Genomic DNA, 26,016 nt, shown 5'->3' on the forward strand with positions numbered 1-26,016 from the left:
GATGGCTAGCGTGCTCAAGTAAAACCATTTCGCGGACAATTAGTGCAATTAGTGCGACCGAATCTTGGCAACAGTCTCTCAGAGTCGAAAAGCGTCATATTTTCTCCGGAAGATCCCGGTAACACGTGTACCTACATGTACTCAACCTCACTGATAAGAGTTTGTCTTGATCCTTAGAGTAAAACACAAACCTGAGGGTGAAGATGCAATCGTTCAATGGTGGTTGACCAGAGGATACTGAGGATATATACAGCTGCGTGCACAACAACAGCTACAAAGCAAAAGCGTCGTTCGGATAAACCGTCCCGCACGTGATTGTGCATGTTGGTGAGTGTGGCTTATGTCAGCCACACATCATATCTATCTCGCCCGCCAAGCCTTCCCTCCCTGCATCGGCTGGTTTTTGAACTTTCCCAGGAAAAAACATCTCTCGCCCAACAAGAAGAACTGCAAGAAGATACCGCAGACGGTGTCCAAAGGACTTCAGCTTCTTCAACGGAGCCCTCCATCCTCGTCTGAGATCCTTCTGCTTATCAGCTACGTTCTCAGCCATTTGTTGATTTTTCAGCCATTTCTGCTCCTCCACCAAACGAGAACGCGTCCAGAGATTTCCTGTGCTCATCTCCCCTCTTGTATTCCCCCCATACATATACAACCAAACCCATTCCACTACATCTCTATCTACAGCTCCCCTTACAACTTTGATTGCCATACAATTCACCTCGATTCATCGGGAGTTCTACTCCCACCCCCCCCCCCCCCCCCCCCACAAACAAAAACGCTCTCTCTCTTTCTCTCTCTACCCACCCACCCTTCCTAGCTTTCTCCCCTCGTCATGCCCGGCGATCGCCATTCAGGCGACCGGAATCGCAAGCGAAAACACTCCGATAATAATCAAACATCCCGCATGTCACCCTATAATCCTGGCCGCTCGGGCGATCAGTACTCGCCCCGGAATAATTCCGGCGGCGGTGGTGGCGGTGGAGGTGGTGGAGGTGGTGGACAAGGTGGTCATGGCGGAGGTGGTGGAGGAGGAAACGGTCGCTCTAGACGCGGTCGCCAACAGAGCTCCTCATCGCAGCAACAAGCGCAACAACCTCAAATCCAACGAACCCCCCGACGCACTATGGATGAACCTAATGCCCCTGACGACTTAATGAACCTCGTTAATCAACCAACTCCCCCTGCTACACCGCGCGACTATTACTATTGGGAATACTTGACGGATGCCGTCATCAAAGAGTGGCAGTTTACGGGCTTCTCGCGTGTCAAGGAGTCGCTAGAGAAGGCTACAAAGGACAATGACACCGATTCAGCCTGCATCATATTCCAGGAGCTCGTGAAGTCTGCTATTGATAGCCGTCTTTCGGTGGATAATGCTGCGAGGTTTTTAACCGATGTCTTAACAAGTCTAGATTTTAGGGACAACGCGGCCGGACTCGATCTGCGAAGTTTGTTCCTTTCATCACTACATCAGTTCGAAGTGGGCGATTCTGGAGAGAAGACGACACCTCAGAACTTGGCCCTCCTTCTCAAATCCCTTATCCCTCACCCTATACCACAAGATGTAATATCATCGACACTCGAGTCGGGTACACTCATCGCTATCGGCCTTGTGACACCCATGTTCTCGAGGCGGGCGATTAAAGTCACAACCAGTCTGGTTTACAAACAACGAAGACATAATCTCCTCCGAGAGGAAACAGAAGGGTTTTCGAAACTAATTACAGAGTTTTTCACAGCCTCCTATTCCTCTCAGCCGTACGAAGTTGTCGCAAGGACTGGGGAACGGGTAAAAGGCTTGGTTGGCGCGTTTGAACTGGATCCTGGAAGGGTCTTGGACGTGTTGTTGGATACTGCCGCCTGTACGGTTGTTTCTAACGCTAGGTTTTTCGTCAAGCTGTTGAGGGGAAGCGCGTGGTGGCCTAAGCACCTTCCTACTCTGAACGACGATGAGCAGGCCACCCAACAGGGAAGAGAGGAACAGAAGGTTGAAAAGGAAAGGCTGAAGGCAGTCGCTGATGGAGCTTTCTTTGACAAACTACATAAGGAAGGAATTTCTGCGTTTTTTGAATCACCGGAAGGGTATGAAAAAGGAGGGAACAAGGTTGCTGCCCAGCTCCTAGGATTCAAATTCCGATATTATCAGCAGGAAGATGTTAGGGAATCCACACCAGAGAATCTCCTGGTTCTGAGTGCTCTATTGATCAAGATTGGATTTGTGGATTTGGCAGATCTGTATCCCCATCTTAGTCCTAGGGACGAGGAGGGTATGGAATCATTGCACACTGCCTGGAAAAAGAAGATGGAAGAGAAACAGCGAGGAGGGAAACGGAATGCACTCATGATGGCTGGTGCCCTTGCCGACGATACCGTACCGCTTCCGCCGCGGGCCAAGGCATCTTCAAATTCAACCCCGGCCGCCGAAGACAAGAAGCCGGAGGAGCAGAAAGCCGAGGAACCAAAGCCCAAGATACAGGATAACCAGAAAGTTATTCTCCTCAAATATCTGCTTGCCGTTGGCGCTATCCCCGCTGCGATGTTCATCCTGGGGAAATACCCATTCCTTCCCGGGCCTGCCGACGATATCGCCGATCATATCGGCCGCATTCTGATTCAGTCCATCGAGACGGTTTATCTACCTCTACGGCCCAGTCGAACCGAAATGGGTATGCGGAAGATCGGAATCTCCGCTCCTGGTGGCCTTGAGCTTGTTGATCAGCCCCGACGAAAGGCGATGGTGTCTTTTACAATCAGCAACCTCAAACTGAAAACTGGCGATATTGAATATCGCTTTTTCTGGGATGAATGGAAGGATGGTGTCCCTATCTGCCGAGATCCTAAAGATGTGGTACGTCTTATGGAAACTCTTGGACGAATTCTTGGCCCTCGTGTCGGGAGAGACCCTGGTGTGCTCACCAGGATCTGTCGCATTGGACGCACCGTGCTCAAATCCTCCGAATGCACCGAAGAGGATAAGAAGAGATGGATCGATCTTTCTCGCGCGATTCTGGTGCCTGCTGTGTCACTTACGGATGGTAATGCTGGCCTTGTTAATGAGGTCTGGCGACTTCTTGAATGTTTCCCGACCACTACACGATACAGCTTGTACGGCGAATGGAGCACTGTTTCCTCCAAACGCATTCCGGAGTTGAAGTTGAAAGTCGCAGAGACGGAGAGGGAAACAAGGGATCTGCTGAAGAGGATATCAAAGACAAATGTCAAGCTGATGGCGAGACAATTGGCAAAGGTAGCGACAAGTATGCCAGTAGTCGTTATGCAGGTAGTTCTTGGTCAGGTGGAAGGATACGATAATCTGATCGAGTGCGTGGTTGATGCGGCCAGATATTTCACGCCGCTTGGGTTTGACGCAGTTGGGTTTTGCGTCCTTAATAGGTTTGCTCTCTGACTAAATCTTCGCTGCCAGCATCGGTACTAACGATTTCATAGTATGAGTACTGAGGGAAAGAAACGAGTACAGGCGGATGGAATGTTAACAAGTAGATGGCTACAATGTAAGTCACTCTCCTGGATTTCAACAGTATACTCATACTTTCATCCATCTCCAAGTTCCGTCTTCGTCATGTCTCCTGCCATACCTGGGCACCGACCGAAGGGAATTATGATCGGATTCCCTAAAATTCCTTGAACACAACTGACATTTGATAAAGCCCTCGCACACTTCTGTGGTAAAATATACACCCGATATAATAAGCAGATGGACCCTACACCAATCCTTGAATATGTTGCCCGCCAGCTCAAGCGCAACATCTCCGTTGATCTCATAGTTCTTCAGCAGCTGATCCAGTCAATGGCCGGTATAAATCCTGAGATCAATCTCAATGATGCTCAGCTTCAAGGATTGGCTGGTGGGGAAAACTTGAGGAAGCAGATTCTCAAGGCGTTCCGCGACTCCAAGGCTGAGGACACCCCCGATACCGTGAAGACACTCACATACACCCTAACTAAATCTGGGCTTGCTACACAGCTTCTTATCCTTATCGCTCAGGAGAGGCAAACGTGTGTGTTCAGGCTGGATGAGGACGGCGCACCACTGAAGGTTCTTGGAAACTTGTTTGACGAGATCCACGTGGTACTTAGCCAGTATCTGGATCTACTCAACACGGGATTGCCAGCGGAAAAATACGAAGAGATCATCCCCAGTGTTAGTAAGCTATGTCTAGATCTTGGATTGGAGCCTGCGGTAGCATGGTGGATTGTGAGGAACGCAGTGAAGAGTAAGATGAGAAGAGTTGAATCACCGGAGGTCGACGATGTGGAAATGAAGGATGCTGAGGATGCGACATCTGTAGTGGAGAAGAAGACACCTTGGAACCCAGTGTTGGAGAAAATCATGGCGGAGGTTAAGCCAATCTTGCCAGAGGATGTTTGGTCGAAATTCAGCTTGAGCTTCTACGTCACATTTTGGCAGCTTTCGATCTATGATATCCATGTTCCGATGGAGGCGTATCAGACGGAAACTAACAGGATAAATGCCGCTGTGAGGGCGCTTGATAGTGATCGTTCTGACTTGTCTATTTCCGGAAGGCAGAAAACTAGGGAACGGCGTGAGGAGCTAATGGCTACTAGTGGCCGATTGTCTGCTGAGCTTAAGCTCCATATTCGCGACCATAACCTCGCGAGACGAAGACTGGTATCGGAGAAGGATCATTGGTTTGCTAGCGACCACTATGACCAACGCGAAGTTACAAATCACTTCATTCAGTACTGTCTCCTCCCCCGCATAATGCTTTCACCCAACGACGCTTCTTTCTGCTCGAGATTCATCAAAGACCTCCACAAAATGGGGACACCAAAGTTCCATACGATTGGCATCTACGACGCCATCTTCGGAAAATGTCTCGGCGCTACGATCTTCATCTGTACCCAGCGCGAAGCTGAAAACTATGGCCGCTTCCTCAAAGAAATCATGACCGATCTTCATGCCTGGCATGCTGACCGTGCTCTCTATGAAGCAAACGCGCTTGGAAAGAACCTTTGCGGGTTTAACGTCAAGGGCCATCCATTCGACTGGGAAGACTTCAGGAAAATATTGTACAAGTGGCACAAGACTCTTCATAATGCGGTGAAGAATTGTCTTAGTAGTAAGGAGTACATGCATATCCGGAATACCGTGGTTGTGTTGAAACATGTGCACATGTTTTTCCCTGCTGTTGACTGGATTGGAAGGACAGTTGTGGAGAAGGTTGAGGAGATCGGAAGAGTTGAGAAGAGAGAAGATTTGAAGATTGCGGCGACCACGCTTCTCGGGCTACTCAAGAGAAGGGAGAGTGAGTGGGTCCTTGTTGCAGGGTTTCAAAAGGTACGTGTATCTTGTGTCTGTGGGGGTTGGTATTTAAGATGCGATGGCTTTTAGCTCGGTGGCAAATTCGGCTAAGCGACGACTTCTTGTCTGATTTGTCTTCGTACCTACCTACCCGCTCTGCGATTTGTTATCGAGAAACGGTGGCTGTTTTTTCATTATTAGTTTGTTATTGTTATATATGAAGCTGGGACTAACTCTTGCAATTTATAGGGCGCCAAGAGCGAGGTCCTCACTCCTGCGGTATCAACAAAACCCAGCCCATCGCCGGCTACAACTCCTGCGCAGCCAGTCTCCTCGACTACGAGTACTAAGTATGATTCCTCACCGCTTGCCGGCACCACCAAGGCCACAAAGACTGATTCGGATGCTAGTACTCCCTTGACTTTACCATCGAAACCAGAGGCAGAGAAGGAAGATGGAGAGATTGACGACAGCACCAAAGGCGGAAAAGGTGATGGGAGGAGAACGGTTCTTTCACCACAGAGTGCGGCGGATGCGTTAAAAGACACTCGAAGAGCCCCAAATCTACCTGCTAGGCCAGGTCCCATCCCACCGCCGATCAGGCGCGGTCATTCAAGAGAGCCACCTAGACCGCAGCAGCAGCAGCCGCAGCAAATGTCTAATGAGCCCTCAAGGGTTGGAACACCGAGGAGGGACGATCCTATGCCGATTCGGGGCGCTGCTCAGCAAGACATGGGTATGAGACAACAGAATGTGGCACCAAACAACAGAAATATTGCACAAAGAACCCAGCCCCAGCATCAACTTCCTGACCGACCACAGCATCCACAAGATACAAGACGATCTGACTTAGAGCGGAGAGATCCAAGAGACCTCGTAAGAGATCCGAGACCCGGCCCTCAGGTTGAGATTAGAGGGAGATTGGGTCCTGGTGAGAGGTTGCCGGAAAGACCGGGACCTGAGAGGAGGCCACCAAGCCCAAGGAGGGATGGGAGAGATGTCCGTGGGGTAGATATGCACAGAAGGGATGTTGAGCGACCCCCGAGGGGAGGAAGGGATGAGTCGTTCCAGAGGCCAGCACTCCCGAGCCGTGACGAGCGAGGTGGAAGAAAAGAGCCTGATCTTCTTCGCGGAAATGACACACCAATCCGACAAAACCAACCGCCGCAACAAACACCGCCCACCAGAATGGACACAAGAGTTCCCACACCCGACCAGGACCGTGCAAGGAGGGGCGAGAGAATAGAGGAGCGCGGAAGAAGACATGACCAGCCAAGGCATTCGGATCCCATGAATGTAGATAGTCCGGAACAGCAGCGTCGCGCCAACTCCGAGAGAAGACCCGAACAGACAACACCCAGACAAGAGGAATCCCCACATCTGCAAAGACCACCTGCTGGGCCGAGAGCCGATGTCGAGAGGGATAGGCGAAACCGCCAACAAGTTGAGGCGGGGCCGCAGACACCTAAGGAGCGTGATTTATTTACCGCGCCAATACGTGCACCTTCTGGCCCGAGTATCCCGGACCACCGCGATCAACGACATGTTCCGATCCAGCAGCACCATCAAGATCCGAACCACGGTAGATTGAACCCGCCAGATTTGATTATTCCCAAAGGACCGCGAGAGCCCAACCCGCCGCATGGACCGAGACGTGGACAGGTCTGGGTTGCTCCTGGGGTACAGTCCCAATCGATTCCAGGCCCTGGGGGACCTGGGAGAATATTAACCACGCCTATCGGTGTGCAGCCCTTGTCTTCCCCGAGTGATAAGCCTATGGCTTTGAACTTGCCGAATGATAAGTTCGAAGGGTCGCAGCAGAGTCGTTCTGCACCTTCCACCCCGGGAGTGGATATTTCTGGCATTCATCCCGATAGGTTGAGGGCTATGACCGGGCTTGAAGCTCCGCAGATGATGGGCGCGAACGCTACACCCGTGAACCCCCGACCCGAATCTCGAAATGATGACGGGAGATCAAGGGGAGATAGAGACCAGAGGCAACAAGGTCAAGGAAGACAGCAGCAACAGCCTCCCCCAGTTCATCCAAGCCGCATACAAAGCATTCAGGTCACGGTACCTTCCGGACCTCGAGGTGATAACGCAGAATCCACTTCCACATCTCCGATCACTGGACCGTCCACCAAGCCAGGATCACCGCCCACAGGGCCTTCCACGTCCAGGCCAGAGAGAAATGATACCGAAACACATCATCAGCGTAGACGTATGCAAGCTATGCAGAACGTCCTTGGTCAAGCTATGGATCCGGCTCCAGCAGGTCAGGTTATTCGTGGGCGTGCTCGTCGTCCCAATGGCAACGCTGCCGGTGGGGGTTCTACTTCTGGTCGCGACTCGGGGCGAGACTCTGGTCGGGGATCACAGTCTCAACCTCAAGTCCCTCCTCCCGAACCCTCCATGCTAGGCTCCGGAAGGCGGGGAAATATGCCAGAAGGGGGGAGCAGGAGAGCTAGCACATCTGCTGCGGTAGATGCAGTATCTCACAGCGGAAGTGCCGAGGAGAGGCCTACTAGTGACCACGGAAGCCGTAGTGGTCGTCATGGTCGTGATCGAGACGGTGGCAACGGAAGAGAAAGAGGCGCTGAGAGAGATCGGGAGCGTGGTGAACGCGAACGTGGAATGGAGAGAAGGGATAGAGGAGACGGAGAGCGCCATCTTGAGCGTGAGCGTGAAAGAGGTGAACGGGAGCGCGGTGAGCGCGAAAGAGGGATGGAAAGAGACCGTGGATTGGAGCGAGACCGTGAGCGAGACCGCGTTGCGGAACGGGTTGAACGGGTTGAACGGGTAGACTCTCGTCGTGGCTCTGATCGTGGTGGATCCTCCACCGATAGAAAGGACCGTGATAGAGGCGTTGAACGTGTTGAGCGTGTTGACCGCGGAAGGGGCGGTGACGGGGAGCGTGAACGGGAACGCGATAGAGAGAGGGATATCAGAGAAAGGGACAGAGACCGTGAAAGCCGCGATCGTAAACACCGTAGAGAAGATAGCGGCGTGCGCGGAGACGGTAGGAAGGGAGATGAGGTTAAAAGACGTAGAAGAGGGGGCGGGGATAACTGGGGCGGGAACTAAAAAAACTGGTGATAAGTCATTTTCTTTCATGTACAGCATTTTCTTTTCTCTTCTCCTTTTCATTTAGTCTTATTCCACGTTGTGTGCGGTCTCAATCTTTATGTTCCCTTATATATCATTAGCAGGGTGTTGTTGTTAGCATAAGTGGATGCATTATGCATTTATAGTTCCAGTTTCTTTCTTTCTTAGTTAATTTGAGGGCGTGTTTGGAGGGGAAGAAAAAAATAAGTATTCTGATGTGGAATGAATCAAAATTTGGACAACAATGTTTTGGAAATGCTTACTATCATTTGAACGAGTGATCATGATAAGGACGACCTTTAATTCCTTTTTCAAATGCCATTCCCAACTAACTCAGCGCACCATTACCACAGACACAATCCCTAATTGCAACAACCAAATTTCAAGTATCCATCTCCACCACCACCATGCAAATCTAGCAAATACCTCCCCGCTTATTCCGCTGGCAAGTTGACCAGCAAATAGTCCATTCGGTGCTGAATTGCCTGCAATACCGCTTCGATATACTCCATCTCTTCCTTAAGATCTTCCTTCTTTGACACAATCTCGCTCCATCTCTTTTTCTCAAGTATGATGGTATCTTTGACGAGACTCCTCAGGGCTCCTCTGATGCTCTTAGGCCTATAGACAAACTTTTCGAGCTCTTTGAGCTGTTCCTCGAGGACGTTGTATTTGCGTTTCTCTTCTGTAATAGCGTCGACCCCAGGGGCGGCGAGATTAAGACAAGCATTTATCAGATTTGGGTTAACGATCCGAATTGGCTCAACTTCCGGATTCACGTTAACATTGGTCATCGTGAGAGGATGTATGAGTATAGAGAGATGATGTATGAGGTTGACAACGATGGATAAAGGATGGATGAGCGGTAGAATAACGTCTTTAATATATTAGCAGGCGGATTTCAAGTATCCTATCTTCATCGGATGAAAATACTTGGGGGAGCAGAGGATTTCAAGTACCTATAGATATACGATATCGTTTCAAGAAACTCAGAAGATATTTGTAAGATTGCAAGAGACTTTTTTTTTCTTTCTAGCGGGCTCGTACCGGGTATTGTGAAAGGAGTGGGGGACCGTGGTGGAATTTTGAGAGCGAGTGATCAGCTGTGATTGAGTGCACACGGGGCCTGCGTGATGTTCTACAGCGTCCCGTAAGAATTCAAGGAGGGTTGGCGCGTCCATCAAAGCCGCCTCGCTAGCAAGTTTACAGGGTCGGAACGCCATATTGAATTCTCAAGGTCTATATAGAATTCTTAAACCCGTTGGCTTGATTAAGGGGCTCGAGATATTTTTATGTACTTACACTTGAAATTAGAGAAACGTTGGAAACCCGAGCGTCAAATACTTCAACCGGGGTCATACAGAAAAAAAAATTGGATCTTAATACTCTTCCGCGTCGCTGTTTCTTTTGCTTATGCTCGGGAGATGGTACCAGTATTCAAATCTGTAGTTTGAGGATACAACATTCGTAGCCACAAGACTACAAGTTTCTTAACTGCATGTACACAGTACTATACAGTACTTCTTTCTTGTGTAACAGTGGCATTCCGTCCCTCCAAACTATTGCCTCGGAATAAACACTACATGTATTGTACCGGGGGTTAACTATAAATACCGAGAATCTGATAAGATAAACACACCTATTTCACAGCAAGATTCTCTTATCAGATTCTTCGTATTTACCCTCAACGCCCGGTACATGTCCTGCCAATAACACTCCGGCGTACAGGTAGTGATGGGCACGAGACTTGAGGTCTCGAGACCAGGTCTCGAGCTTTCCAAACGAGACAAGACAAGATCAACGAAATTAGTCTCACGATTATCATGAGACTATTGTGGGTTGGTCTCGAGACGTCTCGCGAGATCATTTTGGACCCTTTGAGAAGGTTTTGGAGGGATTCTACTTTTTCGAGGGAGATAATTCTTCCACGAGATGATAATTTTTCCTATATTTCGCCTTTTTCCCAAAGCCTCGAGACCTCTCGAGACTTTGCAAAAGGTCCCGAGATAAGACGAAACCTACTACCCCTAAACACAAGACGAGACGATACCACCCTAAATGTGGTCTCGTCTTGTCTCGTGCCCATCACTACGTACAGGGCACGGGGATATAAGTAGGCTATGTTTCCCCCTTCCTTCCTTCCTTCCTTCCTTCTTCTCTCCGGCTCCCCAGAATCGCATTATATCTTCGACTAAATCCATCTAACATAAAACCGTCAAGTATTCCACATGCGGCGACCTACCTAAACACACAAATAAAGAAAGTATTGGTTCCCTTCACCTCGGAACAAGCCAGGATAATTGTTCTGTCTGGTTTTTGGACGAGAGTTGAGCAATATGTCTTCGATTTCCTTTTCTGGACTTGAGGACATACGACTATACCTGAGGGGGTATAAACATGTAGGCGGCGAGCATTCGAGGGCACCGGGAGCAGCAGTTATGCACGTATGCATGTTGACACACTGAACATGTGAGGAGATCGGAATTCAAGAAGAAGCAATATCAGCTGAGTTAGTGAGAGTTGTTCTAGTTTTTTATGGACTGATGAACTCAACTTACCATTGGTGTCATTAGCTATAGTGAGAAGGTTCGACGACTCGGATCTTGCGTCTGCTTCATATAAATGTCAGGTCCGGTCACCCTACATACACCTGTTGGAGACGTATGTACAAATTAGCTCCCCAGTTGAAGATGCATTGACATTGAGTTGATGAATAACCAGGAAGAACCAAATGAACCGTCATAAATTGTGCGCGAAACCTAGTCGATGGATGTATTTCTGTCTGTCGCTTCCCAATTTGGTCCCAGCCTGTCTAGTACTGGGGGTTCTCTACACAAACAGGGTCCGGTATATACTTAATATATAATCCTCATACAGCACGAGAAGAGTACTTATACTTATGTAAGCTCCCCGTCATCAATCAAGACCTTTATACTCTACACGACTTATACAATGATGGATGATGGTATAGTTGAGATGATCTGGCGTTCCTAGACATGTGGTTAGCCAATCAGCTGCAGCTGGCTATGCATCCTCACTGTCTCAAAGGTACGTCACGACCTTCGCAACAGCACCTCAACGAATCAAGCGCCTTCTTCAGCAGTGGGCATAAAGAAACGCCCCCCCCCCCCCCCCCCCCGGGGATCTTCCCTTATATTCGTCACTGGAGGCCTTCAATGATGTCCCTTAATTTCGCTGACATTGAACCTTTCAACTTTTGAGGGAGTCACATGGTGCACCGTGCACCTCCCGGAAATGCGTAGCCTGCAGTTCTGGGAATTTGCCGGGGGGTCAGTTAAATATAAACATCAGCTATATCGCTATCCTACGTCTAATTATAACGCAGGGTGTTTTTTTGAGGTAAATCTCTCGGTTTATGGTCTCGCCTGAGAAGCGTTCGGTGCTAGTTAGACCTTGATATATGTATTTATGTTCTAGTATGGAACCTGCGGGTGCTTAAAAGGGATGAGTAGTTGACTTTCCTTGTGTGCAGGGTTGATGACGCTCACTTAGATATATATTCTCCTCAGCTCTCGGGTCTACATAGGGGCAACACTCAGCTAGGACATTTGGTCGGGTGCTCGAAGATGATGCTCGCAATTACCATGCTCGCAATTACCTTGGCGGGACGCAGATAAATTGTGCTGGCTGGGTAGGCTGGGGCTTCTGTTGAAAGTTACTTTCCACCAAAGGACTTAAAGATTCTTAGACTCTCCGAGAGAGATCAAATTATAGTCACCAGTGCTCACTCGACGACTGGACTGCCTGTCCAGGGGGGTGACTGGGATCCTCAAACGGGTCACTTGCGTGGATGATACATGTAGTCGAGAGAAGATACATGTATACATGTGAGTAGAAGTGTATAAGTTCTCTTTGATATAATGTACATGTTTACTGATAAGGGAAGAAGAACAGTGTATCATGTGGTATCTACGCCCAAAACAAAAAGGAAAACATGCCATAAACCAAGGAAATAATCAAGAATTATACCGCCTAAAACATAAAGACATAAGAAACAACATCAAGGTCTTTTATATCACCCACAGTGCCACAGCTACGGCTACCACCGCTCCGACCACTGGTATAACCCTCCTCTCCGCGCCAGAATCGTTCTGCCCGCCACTTGTCGAACCCCCACTATTTGAGCTCGACGCACCCCCAGCTGAACCCGCCGGCATCGTGGACGCATCCGACACATCATGCTTCACAAAGCCCGGGAGCCACTCCGCAAGCGCATTTATAAACACCGTATGTGCGATATTGGCTCCAGATACCGGCCCACTCGGCGGCCTACTCGTATCTCTCACCGCTACCACATCGCCCAGATCCGGGCAATGAAACCCGCCCGGCACAACAAATCCAAACACATCGTTATCAGGCGGCGCCGTTCCATTCCCTGGAATGTCCGTCGTGGCCGGGCGCCTTGGTGCCTGGTCAGTGGTCGAATGCGGTGTGACGCTCCGCCATGGATCGAACTCGCCGTCGTTCCACATCACGTTGCTCGGGTTCATGTTCCATCCACCGTACCTGTCGTTCAGCGGTGCTGTGTTTGGGCCGTTCTTCATGCTGTTTCCAAAGTAGGAGACGCAGTCCTCGATCCAGGAGTCGACGGATTCGATCTTTGGGAGGAGTGACTCGGGGCGTGAGGCGTTTCCGACCTGGAAGGCGCCGAACTCGGAGCATACTTGCCACTGCCATGAGAGGTTGTTGATGGCCTCCTCGCAGTAGGACTGGTCGCGGAGGGAGGAACAGTCACGGCTGGCCAAGACGTCGGTCATATTGGCGCCGACCGGGGGGATCTGGTCTTGGGTGAGAAGATTGCTCCACATTTCCCGGATGACTGCGGCATGGATGTCGAGGGCGCTGTCGAGCTCAAAGTTTTGAAAGACGCCGGTGGAGTTGGCGTCGAAGTTGCGGAGTGAGCCCGCTGCTTCGAGTTGGAGTTGGTTGCAGAAGTACCCAAGCCAGCCGTCCATTCCAACATACTGCGCATCAAGAGTCCCGTTAGCATCGGATATCTACTGCTACATGTACTACTCCTCCCCACAAAAACAACAACCAGCAATAACGGCCAAAATACACACCTGAAAGTCCTGGAATACAGCTCCTACCGCCGCCCTCACGTTCGTCTTCCGATCCAGCCACGCATCACCCTCATCATCCCAATGGAAATACCTCCACAGCGCCGTCCCCTCCGCCCCCGTCACCCTCCCTAACCAATTATCCACCGCCGTCGCATTCTGCTTATCAAAAGCGTCATTCAACCACGCATTAAAGCTCCTCATATCACTCGAGCAGTTCCCCCACCCCTGCTCGTCCATCGACCTTTCCACCGGCAGGAAATACTGCCAAAAGTTCTCCTGCAGCTGCACCACCGCCGACGACGCCAACGACGCATGGAAGATGTCAGGATTGCGTAGACGGGCCCACGCAGCGCGCGCGCCGGGGTACGAGCCCCCGACAAACACCCATGGCGTGGTGGATGGGTGGGCGCTGGCATTGAAGGTGCGGGCGAAGACGGCGACGTCTTCGAGCGCTTGTTCGATTGTGTGGTGGGCGAAGTAGGTGCTGAGCTGTGAGGGGGTGAAGCTGAAATTGGAGGAGAATGTGGGGAGGGAGGAGCCGTAGAAGCGGTGCTCCCAGAGGATTAGTAGCCTGTTGCGGGGTGGGGGGTTAGTTTTCACTACTATGACCAGGAAATAATAAAGGGAGTAGATATATTATATACCCATTGAAGCGTTCTGCGAAGGACCCGGATGCGCCGGTGGTTAGGTATGCCTCCATACCGTCTGCAGTGGCTTCGCCATTATCGATAACTATATATTCACCCGCCAACCAATCATTAGCCCCCGCTCCCTTTCCACTAGTCCACCCTTCCACTTCCGGTACTAAGTACTTACAAAACACAGGTCCTCCAGGCTGATAAAATGTCTCATCCACCCAGTATCTATTCCAGAATGTCTCACTATTCGAATCCGTATGGTCCAGCGGCAACTCAATATACAGCGGCCCCGAGAGCGCCGACGTAGCCCGTTTCTTCGTCGTGTCGACTGGCGGGTGCAGACGGTCTTTATTTACGAGCTTGTGCAGCGACACGGGACTGAGGCGGTTGGATACTAGGTGGTCTGTCTCTGCATCTGTATCTTCTGTGGTAGGAGCGCATGTAGCTGTCTGTGCGAGGAGCAGTAGGAATGGCAGGAGGAGGGTTGAGGTGGTGAGGTACATTTTTGTATACTCCCGGGCAGCGTGGGCAGGCAGACAGGTACAGATTCACCGGCAGGCACAGGAAAAAGTGCGTGGGGAAAAGCGTGGATATATAGCACCAGTTACTTTTTTATTTGCCAGCTAATTATGAAGCACGAACCTACCCCCTACTCTACTCTAGAAGCTAAGGGTGGGTGGGTGTGCAGATGATCATTTACTCTACATCCAGCGTCAAGTACTCTAGGGTCTCCTCCGCAAACCCTTCCCTCCCTTTCCCCCAGGCTAGGCTGTGTTTCTGTTTCTTGGGATCCTTCTCTAATTTGCAATGACACAGCGAGTAGCACAAGTGGGTGACAGCTGCAAGCCACCCTGAGCTAACGCAAAAAGCAATCATTGGCAAAAGAGCACTTATTACAGCTGGCTTCAGAAGATGCAATTATTAAGCATGTACCGCAATTGTAAGGTGTGCTGCTGGTTCCGGAGAGATTATGAAGCCTGAGGCTTTTGCACTTTGCCATGTGTTTAGGCCAATGGGATGCTCCGGTTTGGATTGATGTAGAGTAGCAAGAGGGAGCAAGCGCTTGGCAGTTCCCGAGTAGAGTCAAGACCCCTGGGCCCTGACCCCCGTTATATTAACAACGGTCTTGCTAGTTCAGTTCACTACTAGTACACCGCCAAGTAATCTTTCTCTATCGATACATGTAGTTATACTTGAACTCTAATCGAAGGAATCTATTCTATACTCTACACTTCTTACCCCTCGATATAGTCCCATACAGAGAGCGAACATAGTTCAAGCAGAGCCGAGTTCGTCCTCTAACCTAAACCTTCTATTGGTTATGCATATTTTACACCCTTGTGGGTATCGTGCCGGGTTTTCCGACCGCCACTCACCATGTGCTTCTTGGGATCCATATGGGCTATGACTCGGCTGCCTGGTAGCCCCCTGCCTAAAGAGGACGCGCTGGATTAAAGGGTAGAACTTGGAATATCGTTGCTGCCTCTAGTAAAGAAAAAGGGATCTTGGAAGAACTGAGGACCTTGGGCCACAAGATCGATATTAAGAGCTTGAAAGCGATGCTCCCGGTCTGAGACAGATGAGATGATGCAATTATTTCGTGCGGTTATCACGGTGCGTTTTCCCTCTTTAAATGACTCTCAGAGAGGTCTTGAAAAGAGTATCAAACTCGGCATCGCCGGAGAAGCCAGTACCCGGGAGTGACTCTGCCAGATAGTTGACAATGCATTTGATTCGTCCTTCAGCGACCCTAGGAAATAGAGCCGCAATGGGTAGGCCCCGAGGCTAGGAATTCGAACTAGTGATCCATAGTCGATACTTTCTGAATAGGAACCTCAAAAGGACAGCAGTTATGGCAGGCCTGGTATCGTACCGTATCGAATTGCTTGGCCCAATATCTACTGCACAGCCTCCGGGTAGAAATAACTGCACATATGCCAGATAGTTTCAATAGCCAGATTAACAAGAGCCCCCGGGACAAATCAACGGCTCCGGACCGAACAACACGTTAAAAGTGACCCACCAGGCGGGGCTGGGGAACCGGTCAATCAAGCTACTCCATGTCCTACCTGCCCTTTTGTGCGACTAGTGCGGTGATACAATACGAGCTCACCAGTGGCTAGGGTGGCAGGGGTGCGCACGCGGTGATGCATGTACATCTACCTATATATCTGGTTAACGTTTATCCGTTGCTTGTTTTGCATGTGTTGGATGTGGTTTCATGGAGTACAGGTTGCGCGTTTCGTGGCATCCCTGCAGCTGCGAGTAACTGGAGACAGTATTTAGTAGAGTGATGATGTGTATGTATTCGATACAATCGATACAATGGATAGAGTAAATCAAAGGATCTTTGCGGAGCGACAGATACGGTCTACTGTCGTTCACGGGGTATTGGGTGTTGACGGACAAGCCAAAAGAGAGACAGCCAAGCCCAGTTTTGCCTTCAATTATTGGTCAAAAGGCACCTGTCCATCAACACCCAGTGTCCGTCAATACCCCGTGAACGACAGTACCCTCTATCCTCTCGAAAACGCCTTTTTCTAGGCCTCAACCAAGCTCATAGGTTGCGACAACCCCCCCATAGCTGTAGAGTAGTCGCAGCCAAGCATTAAGGCAAGGTCGATCCCAATTCTTGGGCCCGTAAGCAGCTACTTCCGCGGTCGCATATGGTGCCCCAAAGGTAACAGAAAAACGCCAAGCCTCGAATAACTTTTCAACCACAACAGATATTAAAAATCCGTACAATGAAACCCTTCTTCATCACGGTATCCAGCTTTTTGTTGTACGGATTTTTAATATCTATTGTGGTTAAAAAGTTATTCGAGACTTGGTGTTTTTCTCATGTTACCTTTAAGACTGGGGTCATCATACGTTCCTGACTCCGAGGTAAGAATAGTAGCAATATAATTCTTAATATTTCTACCTCATCCTCACAGCCTAGTCTTGTAAATCTGTTTGAGATTGGGTATGCGCTGGCTCCCAGAGTGGCGAGTATTTAACCCTAACCCTGTTATGACAGCGGGTAAAGTGCACTTTTGAAGACAGATGGAGCTTAGCTTCGCGATAATTATGGTCAACTGAAACACAGTAACCATAGATAGACCTGACATGAGTAATAGAAAAAGTAAATTGAATCTAAAAGGATAGGTTTGTACATACCGCCCTTCTAGTAGCGGTGCGTGCTGTGGTTTGGAATAAACCAGTCTCCTCTTCATAAACACAGTGTGGTTGAACTGGTCACGAGTGAGCGGCCATGGTGCTGGTAATCATATGACTTCGTTCTAAAATCTTAACCTTAAGCTTACTTCAAAGTGAAAAAAACTAACCAATATTTAAATCGTGCATGTAACGGATTCTTACATGTCATTTAGGCCCCAGCCTCAACCAACCTGCGACGACCCGCAAGCGATCAGTACTCAGTCAGAATCTACGCACTCTTCCCTTCAATTCACTTCACAGATCTAGCCCCAGCTGAAGTTTGTAAATTTTTCCTAAGCTAGATTCATATTCTCCAAGCTGCGGAAGCGTTCCTTGGAAGTTGTATTTGCCAGATATATATCGAATACTCTAGGCACCAGGACCTCAGAGGAAGGTTTCTAATCATGAAGACAAAACCACGATATAGATGCATTTGTCGAGGCCTAAGACCGAGAGTAAGATTGAGAGTAAACATCCCACTGCCTCATTCCGTCGTTTTTATTATCAATATTAGCATAGGAAGTCTGCACCAAGAGCTAAGGCTAGGAATGAGACAGTGCAAAATACCTCACCACAACCAGAAACTAATTGCAAAAACCACCCTAAACCTTAGTCATCTCATCACCTGACATGCCTCACCCCATCAACTGATTGGTACCCAGCGTTCGATGGGCTGGTTGGTGTACCCCAACGTGTAGAGTGCCGATTCGGTTTGAATCAACTCAGCCAGTATGTGATTGAAATCCGCTTTCCAGTTTGCATATTTCATGATCACTCTATCCATGAATAGATAAAGTCCACCTCAATATGGGAGATAAAACCAGTCAGCACAGCCGGCCTATCCTTCATTCATGTGAGGGATACATACATGTACCTAGTACTGCCTCGCCCTTGCCCTCTCCCTATGATGGAAGATCCAGAATCCTAGCTCTTGATAGGTGTAAAGAACGCAAGATGATCGAAGCCCGCCGGTGGCTCAGATTATCAACTGGGCTAGAGAAGATGAAGGTTCATACCCGCATCACCGAGCATTGCCTATAAGCGTCCATGTTGCTCTTTGGTCTCGGTGTGTCTCCCAGCCACGAATACTGAGTGTAGATGAGACCGCCTAGTCCCAGGAGTTGAGTGTGGTGGCCTTACCACTAAAGGTTTAGGTTAGATCTTGTTAGTTTCCGCATGAGTGGGACATAGAATATCACTCGGACCTCGTATTTCACAGGATCCCAGTCCCTGCTCTGGTGAGAACATACAGCGGGTAGGGATGTGAGGCTGTGGACCTGTAGATAACGGCTTGGCAGTACTATGTAGGGGCCGCGTGCGTCGTTGTAATCCCACCTCATGCTCAGCCTTCTTGTCATTGGTTTGTCTTTTATCGAGAAGGGCAAAAACCTCTCTTCTCAGCCTTACCTCATATTTTTTCTTGCTCATCTACCACATGCACATGACCATCAAGTTGAAAGCTCTTCGATGCGAATAGAGAGGCAGCTATCTCACGACACACCGTCAGAAAAAGGGCCCTCTATCAATACCAACTCCCTCTAATCCGTCAGCACAGAGATACCAGAGATCTCATGACAATACTCTCTAGCACAGTAAGTCTATCTTCCCTCAATGTGCAGAATATCTGTGTTCGTCCTCCACACTAATACCACCGATCGCGACTGATTCTCAGTAGATAGACAATAACAGAGATCTACACATATGGTGTAAAGCTTCCTCCGCGACAGAGCTACCGAAAACCAATCCTTACCTTCTTCTTGGACTTCGACATGAGTTGCCTCAAGGTAACGAGAGTAGGGCGGCAAGGGGGTGGACGCTGTGTTTGCAAGCCTAGATTCCCCCTCCAGTTATGATGAACCCTACACGCTTGGGTTATGTTTGATAGTCATCGCGCTAGATACTATCTATCACTCGGCGCATTACACTACGCAAACAAGACAATATGCAGCACGTATACCAATACGCCAACGGGTACACGACTATGACGGGCTATGGCAGTGGCATTGAAAGTTTGAGGCTGCATGAGTCAACACGAGTCAGAGGAAAAAATACAACTTGGCATTAGGAACAGGTGAGGGGCAACTCTGCTAAGCCTCCAGTTAGGGACTGATGAAATTAGTGCTTTCTAGGCGGAGAATTGGCGATGTTAGACGGCCCTGTCCATCCTCGCCCGCAGAATAGTGGCTGCAGCGGACATATGGGGAATAGATCTAGAGGATGTGAGAGGTCATCACATATCACGCCCAGTCTGCTTCTTAGACGTTAGATGGTTGGCCATGCAAAAAGCCACAGCGTCCCTTGGCTGCAGCTCTCCTTCATATCAACTGCTCTAAGGCTGGTAGCACAATGTTACACGCATCCCCGTTCCCTGATAAGTGCGTCTATGCAATCAAGTTATTTATCTAGAGTATTCTTCAGTACCACAACGGTTGATTTCGTTGGCAGGCCAATGCTGAGCTTTTCTGACCTCTGGCCAGAAAATCTGCCTCGCACACCTAATTCATATTCTTTGCGAATCCTCTTTGTGTGTATCTAGAATGCCACACGTAAATGAATGCCACAGTAGGCAAAACTCTTGAATCCTCGAAACCACCACTGTCACAAATGTGCCGGGAACACTAGACATAATTCAGTGACTTGCTCTACCCCGCACGCGTACGAGTAGGAAGCTTACAGGTCGCAGGCCGAATAATCGGATGTTGTAAGGTTAGAGCTCAAGGGCCGCAGTCATTAGCTAGAGGTTCAATAAAGCATTATTTGAACCCTACTGGTCACTGGCGTAAAGCTGTAGCTGTGGTACTTAACACATTTTGTCTGCCGTGGCGTTCATTTGCGCGTGGTATTCTAGACATACAAAAAAAAAAAAAAACTCGTGGAATCGTAATCCCCCCCATAAACCGCAACTTATCATGTTGATAGTATCGCTCTAGGATAGGCATATATGTATCTATATCGCTGGCTGCGTTCCTCCTATATACCCAGACTCATATACAGAAGCATATAGCTATCCCATATTGGGTGAAAGAATGTGACTTCTACAATCGCCGATATATCAAAGATCTACATCCCAACAGTGACCATAATCTCGGCATACCAAGCCTTGAACAGACGCCTCCACAAACTACCCCACAGATCACCCTCAAGATAATTCTAAGCTTCAATCCCCTAAGCTGGCCGTCTCTCTGTGCCACTGATTTACAGATGTAATGGCATATTTTCTCCGGCACAGATTGAAATTACTATAATATTGATCATTAGAACTATCAATGTTTTCTTACTTGCCATGACGAAACGTGTCTCCCACTTCGATAATCCACACAGGAGTATAATATTTGTAATTCTTCTTGTAGACATGGGCGATGCTTTTGCTTTAGGTTAGATCCCGAGGGTCATCGTGATATTTAGACATAGAATATCACTCGGTTTATATTTTCAAGATGGCGCAACCCTATGCTGTAGCCAGATTTTTATTATTGATGGTATTCCGGCGCCGCAAATGCTAGGTAAAAAATCCCCGTTTCAGTCCATACTTTTCTCCGCCTTTTTCTCGTGATTATCCGTAGCGATGGGCATGAGCCGAGCGGCCTCGAGCTCGATCTTTAGACCCGAACCTGATAAAATATTAGTAATGATTCGAGAAAGACATAGCTGGGTGATTTATATGAAAATATATCCACCACTAGATCATTATACTCTACGGGTCTTCCGAAAGCCCTCTGCGAGTCTACCAGTGACAATTTTGATGGATAGGCTCATGTCTATCCCACAGATAGGTAGAGAGGAACGGCCTGGACAAGACCACCAGCTGGTCGTCCTCGTCAGACTCATTCGTCCCCTTTCTGAATTCCCATGTCCAAGGAGTCTGTACCTAAAATTCATATGTCCTCACTCAGTCAGTCGACAGATCTTCATCAAATCAAAGCAATGTGTTCCCCACCTTGACTCCCAAGACAAGCATCACCGAGTACTCCAGCTGAAGAAGCGTAGATAAGAAATAGAGTGTTATGGGGGTTCCACGGCCGGCTTTGCCGGCTGGACGTCGAGACTTTCATACTCCTGCCTCTGACGTTGCCGCATGCCCACTTTCTTCCTGAATTGCAGTCTGCTTCTGACCAGGGTGGACTACGCTCATATGGTATTAGCACCAGAACGGAGAGGAATAAGAGTTGGAGATGAAATGGTTGTGAGGTCTGTCGTTCTGACCTATGGTTGGTTTATGCTATTCTTGCGTGTCTAGCACCATACCAAATCTTGATGACCCCGCACTAGTTCGACACCACCCATCACTCGCACGCACCCCACATTCCACCAGGGCTTGGCACCCAACCATTCAAGCTCCAAGATATCTCGATATCGATGGCAGAATATTTCATGCAGAAATTTATTGGCGCGCAAAACCACAGTCGTTGTGAGCTACATCATGCCCAGACCTCCTGCCATTGGCCGGTTCAGCACAGGAAGGGCAAAAAAGTTTGGCGGCGTTTTTGCCCTTTCTTCCTGTACTCATCTGCAATTATTATTGATCAGTCCGTCAGTGAAAGATAGAGTACACCTATGCATTGCAGCTGCATTTTTGAATATGTGATTGCTGGAGTTGTAACTCACTGGAATCGCCCGAGCACATCAACGCAGCCTGCATGTTCTGTGTGGGGGCCATTGTTCGTCTTGCGAGACTTAACCGAAGAGCACTCGCTTGCTGGCTTGCTAGCTTGGTGACTGGTATGTATGTAGATTCGGTGCTCTTATCTGGAGGCGCTGGGTGTGGGTGCTGATGTTGCTGATGTTGATGCGGATGCGATGGGATGGGAGCGAGATGGGATGTTGTCTCGGTGTTAACGCTAGTTGGACACAAGAAATCACTCGGGTCTCGGGTAGCGTCGAATGAGCGCACCACACGACAGTAGCATGCGTTGACAGCTTCAAAGTTCCCCTCAGTACTCCCGATAGAATTTATACCCACAGAGAGGATAATTGCACTATAAATACAGGTACCCACTATAATACTTTCTGGCCGTACTATAGCGATAAAATTCATCACTAATGCACCATGCACCGCGAAAATACCAGTCAGAGCTACTAGCTAAACCCGTGATCAACATAAAATACGCTCCTCCTTCATCCAACTCCAGACCAAGAGCCGCCCTCTATAGCCATCTTGACCCGTAAAAAAAAAAAACCAAATCTTGCCATCACACCCTCTCTGACAATTTTCACCAGTGGCTCTCTCTCTCTCTCACTACCTACGCTCCCGTCAATCGAGCGCCTCCATAAATTAAAGGATCTATATACTTCCCCCCATAAACCACGCCAGCAGGAAACAGTACTGGGTCAGTATCATTACGGTCTAGTAGTGATGGGCATGAGAAAAGACGAGGCAAGAGTTTCTCAAGTCTTGTCTCGTCTTTCTTTGCCCAAGGTCTCAAGACTTAGTCTAGAGACATTATCTCGTGCCTATCACTATATATCATTACCTCCCCTCACACTCTCGATGTGAAATACCAGCAGACATTACCACCTACCTCATTCCTAGCTAATCGTTCATGTGGTTTCATCTCGAGAAAACGTTTTAAAGATGACCAGCAGCCCCAATTCCGCCATCCTTTCTATTCACGACGTCACCGCGGCCTGCGCCCCTTTGATCGTCTCCACCATTCTACAAGCACTGCCGCGATACTGAGAAATAGCATTGGCGCGGTCAAGCTTCAATCTGAACGGAGCGGTTAAGATAGTGAGGCGCACTATTCAGACATGCTACCGTTACCATAGATACTAGAAACGACCAGGCCAGACACAACGTATCACTCGAGCCCTCTAGTTTGCTACATTGCGCACCTCTCTACTCTAGCTACTACGCAACTCAACTCTAGCCACTACGCATTTCCACTAGCCACTACGCACACCTTGTCTACATGGGCTAGCTTTTGTCGATCAGTGCTTGCCTGAAATCACGATCCCCCCAACAATCAGTCTATTTAGCCTGATAGTGGGGGTTGAACGAATTCACAAAAAAATAAGAATCTCTAGCTCAGTCATGTATTTATTTTTATCTACCAGCCAAGAACCGCATTACAAAGAAAAAAAAGATTATCCCATTCACCGTCTAGCTCGCCGAGCAGACAAGTGTGGGTAATAAAGGAGTGTAGAAAAGAAAGAAATGAATGTCTATCATCATCATCATGATCACATAAAACCAACATGCTCGATTGCTATACCTGCTTGTTGAGCAGACAATCAAAAGCATTGCCAAACGGGCACTTCCCATCCTTATACTCATAGCAATCCACCCCATCACCCTTACGGTACCTACACGGCGGGCATGACTTCCCGGTACACGCCGCAGAGCTCATTCCTCCTTTCCTGCATGGTGTCGAAGAACACATATCCGCCGCTCCCCCATCACCACCACTACCACCGCTCCCCGCCGAAGGCCCTTGATGAGTTGATCCTTCCACCATTATATCGAAGCATGTCGTATACGTATTCACCCACTCGTTGTTATAATCCGTCTGCTTCCATCCAGGACCATTATTCAGAAATCCACGCTCGCCAGCCCATGCAAACACCATCACATGCCGTCCATTCTCCATATCAGCCGGCAGCGTAAAATGCATGTAGTTGGCGATATCATCTGGCCTCCCGTCAGGCAGCTTCCTCGTGATTGCCTCCGCTGAGAAGTTGGCTTGTGCACCAGGAAGCCAGTTGGCACTCGTCAGCTCGCTCTTTGGGCCAAACTCGAGTTCCTTAGCCCCCTTCCAGTATATACGGACGAGGCCAGGATCCTTGTTAGGAGGGAGCCCGAAGGCGTAACTGGTATGCCCGTTGCCCCAGTACCGCATCATGAGGGTCGCTCCTGGCTTGGCAGTGGTCATTGGCTTCCCAGGTGGATATTGGTTGGTTTGAGTAGGATTGCAAGCAAGGCCATTGGGATTGGTGTCTGGATGGTTCAGGTTCCAGGAATAGTGGGTGGATTCATCAACCCAATTGCCATCCAGAGCTTTATTTCTGGGGTAACCAGAGCAGACATTGTTAGGGAGAACGGTCCCAGGAGAGGAGCGGGCAGCATCGAGATTTGGGACTGTGGTAGAAACACATTCTATCCAAGTGTGAGCAGCAGTGGGGACTGTGAGAACTGCCAGCCCGAGGCCAAGAAGCGGAAGTAGCTGCATCTTGTGTTTTGAGGAGATGGAAAGATGTTTGTTGTTGAGCTTCTAGCTGGGGGTGAAATGTGGAAGAAGAGGTGAATTGCAAGAGCCCACCGGGGGAGAAGCAGAGATAAGTAGTCTCAGTGACAGCAGCAGGAGTAGCAGCAGTAACAGAGAAGGGCTGTCTGAGGATGAATACAATAGGTGGATCTGACGAGAATAGAAGGATTTAGCTAACTGAGCGGTGTTTTAATGCAGGTCAAGGCCAGCAGCTTGCAGTTAGGTTCGAGTGGAGTAGAGAAGAGAGCTCTACAGAACAGATGTGTGGGAAATTAACGATCGAAGCGGGATGTGTCACCTTCCTATAGGCATCAATTTATCTGCCCTATAGACGCCAGCTGTCCAAGACACTGGGGCGCAGAAATAGATTGATAGACTCACTAACGCAATTTCTTGAAGATCATTCAGGTACTCACCGGATAGAACATGAACATTCTTCTCACCATTGTTTCTTGAGACGCGCGCCCAACTAAGTAGGTACATGTATTCACAGCTAACTTCTTTCAAGATGTGTTCATACACTCCTTATGCTTATCTACAGAATGAAGAGGCTCATCTCAGATAGCGCGCGGTGTAGATACCCTCCCCACGTACTCCAAAGATGCCTCACTGATAATTCTTAATTTTCGATGAGGGTCGGCCCTCCTCTCTCCACCCCCTCCACTTTCTCCTCCTCATATGCACCAGTACCGTATTCAGAGACAAACAGAATGCACATAGAACGAATAGCTGTTCTCGTGGCTTTGTGCTTCTCGTCCTCAACTCACCACGTATTCCATCCCTCGCTAGAGTATGTACAATACATGGTATCTGTTTATCTCTCGCTTGAGGAAAAGACATACGCACATACCCACAGTCTGCAGCCTGCTCAGCTCGTTTGTTTTTTCTCCCCTTCTTTCACTCATCTGCTCTACCTATGGACGAAAAGACGTGGCTACCCGCACACCCACAGGCAGCCACACAGACGGTCTTAGACAGGGCCAGGAACCGTCATCGATAAGGATGCTTTTTCATGCGACAGGTTCTCCCATAGACATTCCTAGCCGGAAACATTATCCCCAATTTGGCCTCGCCGCCGCACAGCAGCAGGTGTTGACCACTCACATCAGATCGGGGCAGGGTTTCGTTTTGTTTCGCGGTAAAAACTTTATTCAGGTACCACGCAATGACGTGCAGACGGAAAAACAGCGCTGGAGAAACGGGGGGTAATGGAGACGAGGGGGAAAAGCCCCCACCTACCGAGCGAGCCGAATGCTTAGTCCCGGTGGGTTTTGTAGATAGAGTACATGTATGTAGCGATGAGTATAATACTCGAGAGCTCGGGAATGTCATGGAAGATGGTGCTCTTCTCGTACCTACATATTGTACATACCTGTTCCTGGCAGCGCTGGCTGTTGTTGACATGACCCTATTCAGGTACAGGAACAGCTGTTGTGGTTCCTGCAGCCGCCATGATCCATGTCCATTGGCCGTGTTTGGAGTTTCAGGCTCGATCATAGGTT

The 26,016-nt window shown here is 49.0% G+C and overlaps 5 protein-coding genes across 5 annotated transcripts; 2 read left to right on the plus strand and 3 right to left on the minus strand.

Moving 5' to 3' along the window:
- Window positions 1-835: 835 nt before the first annotated feature.
- H6S33_006539 (uncharacterized protein) lies at window positions 836-8,371 on the plus strand (the record flags this gene model as incomplete). Its single annotated transcript, XM_044837899.1, has 6 exons — window positions 836-3,396; window positions 3,451-3,515; window positions 3,672-5,323; window positions 5,537-5,637; window positions 5,698-7,222; window positions 7,307-8,371. The coding sequence occupies 6 exons, from the start codon at window positions 836-838 to the stop codon at window positions 8,369-8,371; spliced, it is 6,969 nt and encodes a 2,322-aa protein (XP_044690066.1).
- Window positions 8,372-8,826: 455 nt separating this feature from the next.
- H6S33_006540 (uncharacterized protein) lies at window positions 8,827-9,186 on the minus strand (the record flags this gene model as incomplete). Its single annotated transcript, XM_044837901.1, has 1 exon — window positions 8,827-9,186. One exon carries the CDS (start codon window positions 9,184-9,186, stop codon window positions 8,827-8,829), a length of 360 nt encoding a protein of 119 aa, XP_044690067.1.
- A 1,644-nt stretch (window positions 9,187-10,830) lies between these two features.
- Window positions 10,831-11,891, plus strand: H6S33_006541 (uncharacterized protein; the record flags this gene model as incomplete). The annotated part of the gene is made up of 8 exons (XM_044837902.1): window positions 10,831-10,836; window positions 10,883-10,901; window positions 10,972-11,053; window positions 11,114-11,140; window positions 11,387-11,440; window positions 11,615-11,682; window positions 11,739-11,752; window positions 11,886-11,891. The coding sequence occupies 8 exons, from the start codon at window positions 10,831-10,833 to the stop codon at window positions 11,889-11,891; spliced, it is 276 nt and encodes a 91-aa protein (XP_044690068.1).
- A 532-nt stretch (window positions 11,892-12,423) lies between these two features.
- On the minus strand, window positions 12,424-14,617 carry H6S33_006542 (uncharacterized protein; the record flags this gene model as incomplete). The annotated part of the gene is made up of 4 exons (XM_044837903.1): window positions 12,424-13,377; window positions 13,477-14,047; window positions 14,121-14,208; window positions 14,293-14,617. 4 exons carry the CDS (start codon window positions 14,615-14,617, stop codon window positions 12,424-12,426), a joined length of 1,938 nt encoding a protein of 645 aa, XP_044690069.1.
- Window positions 14,618-23,518: 8,901 nt separating this feature from the next.
- On the minus strand, window positions 23,519-24,478 carry H6S33_006543 (uncharacterized protein; the record flags this gene model as incomplete). The annotated part of the gene is made up of 1 exon (XM_044837904.1): window positions 23,519-24,478. The coding sequence occupies one exon, from the start codon at window positions 24,476-24,478 to the stop codon at window positions 23,519-23,521; it is 960 nt and encodes a 319-aa protein (XP_044690070.1).
- Window positions 24,479-26,016: the final 1,538 nt, after the last annotated feature.

Source organism: Morchella sextelata (genome assembly GCF_020137385.1).
Source record: "Morchella sextelata strain SCLS chromosome Unknown scls_20, whole genome shotgun sequence".
Lineage (NCBI taxonomy): Eukaryota > Fungi > Ascomycota > Pezizomycetes > Pezizales > Morchellaceae > Morchella > Morchella sextelata.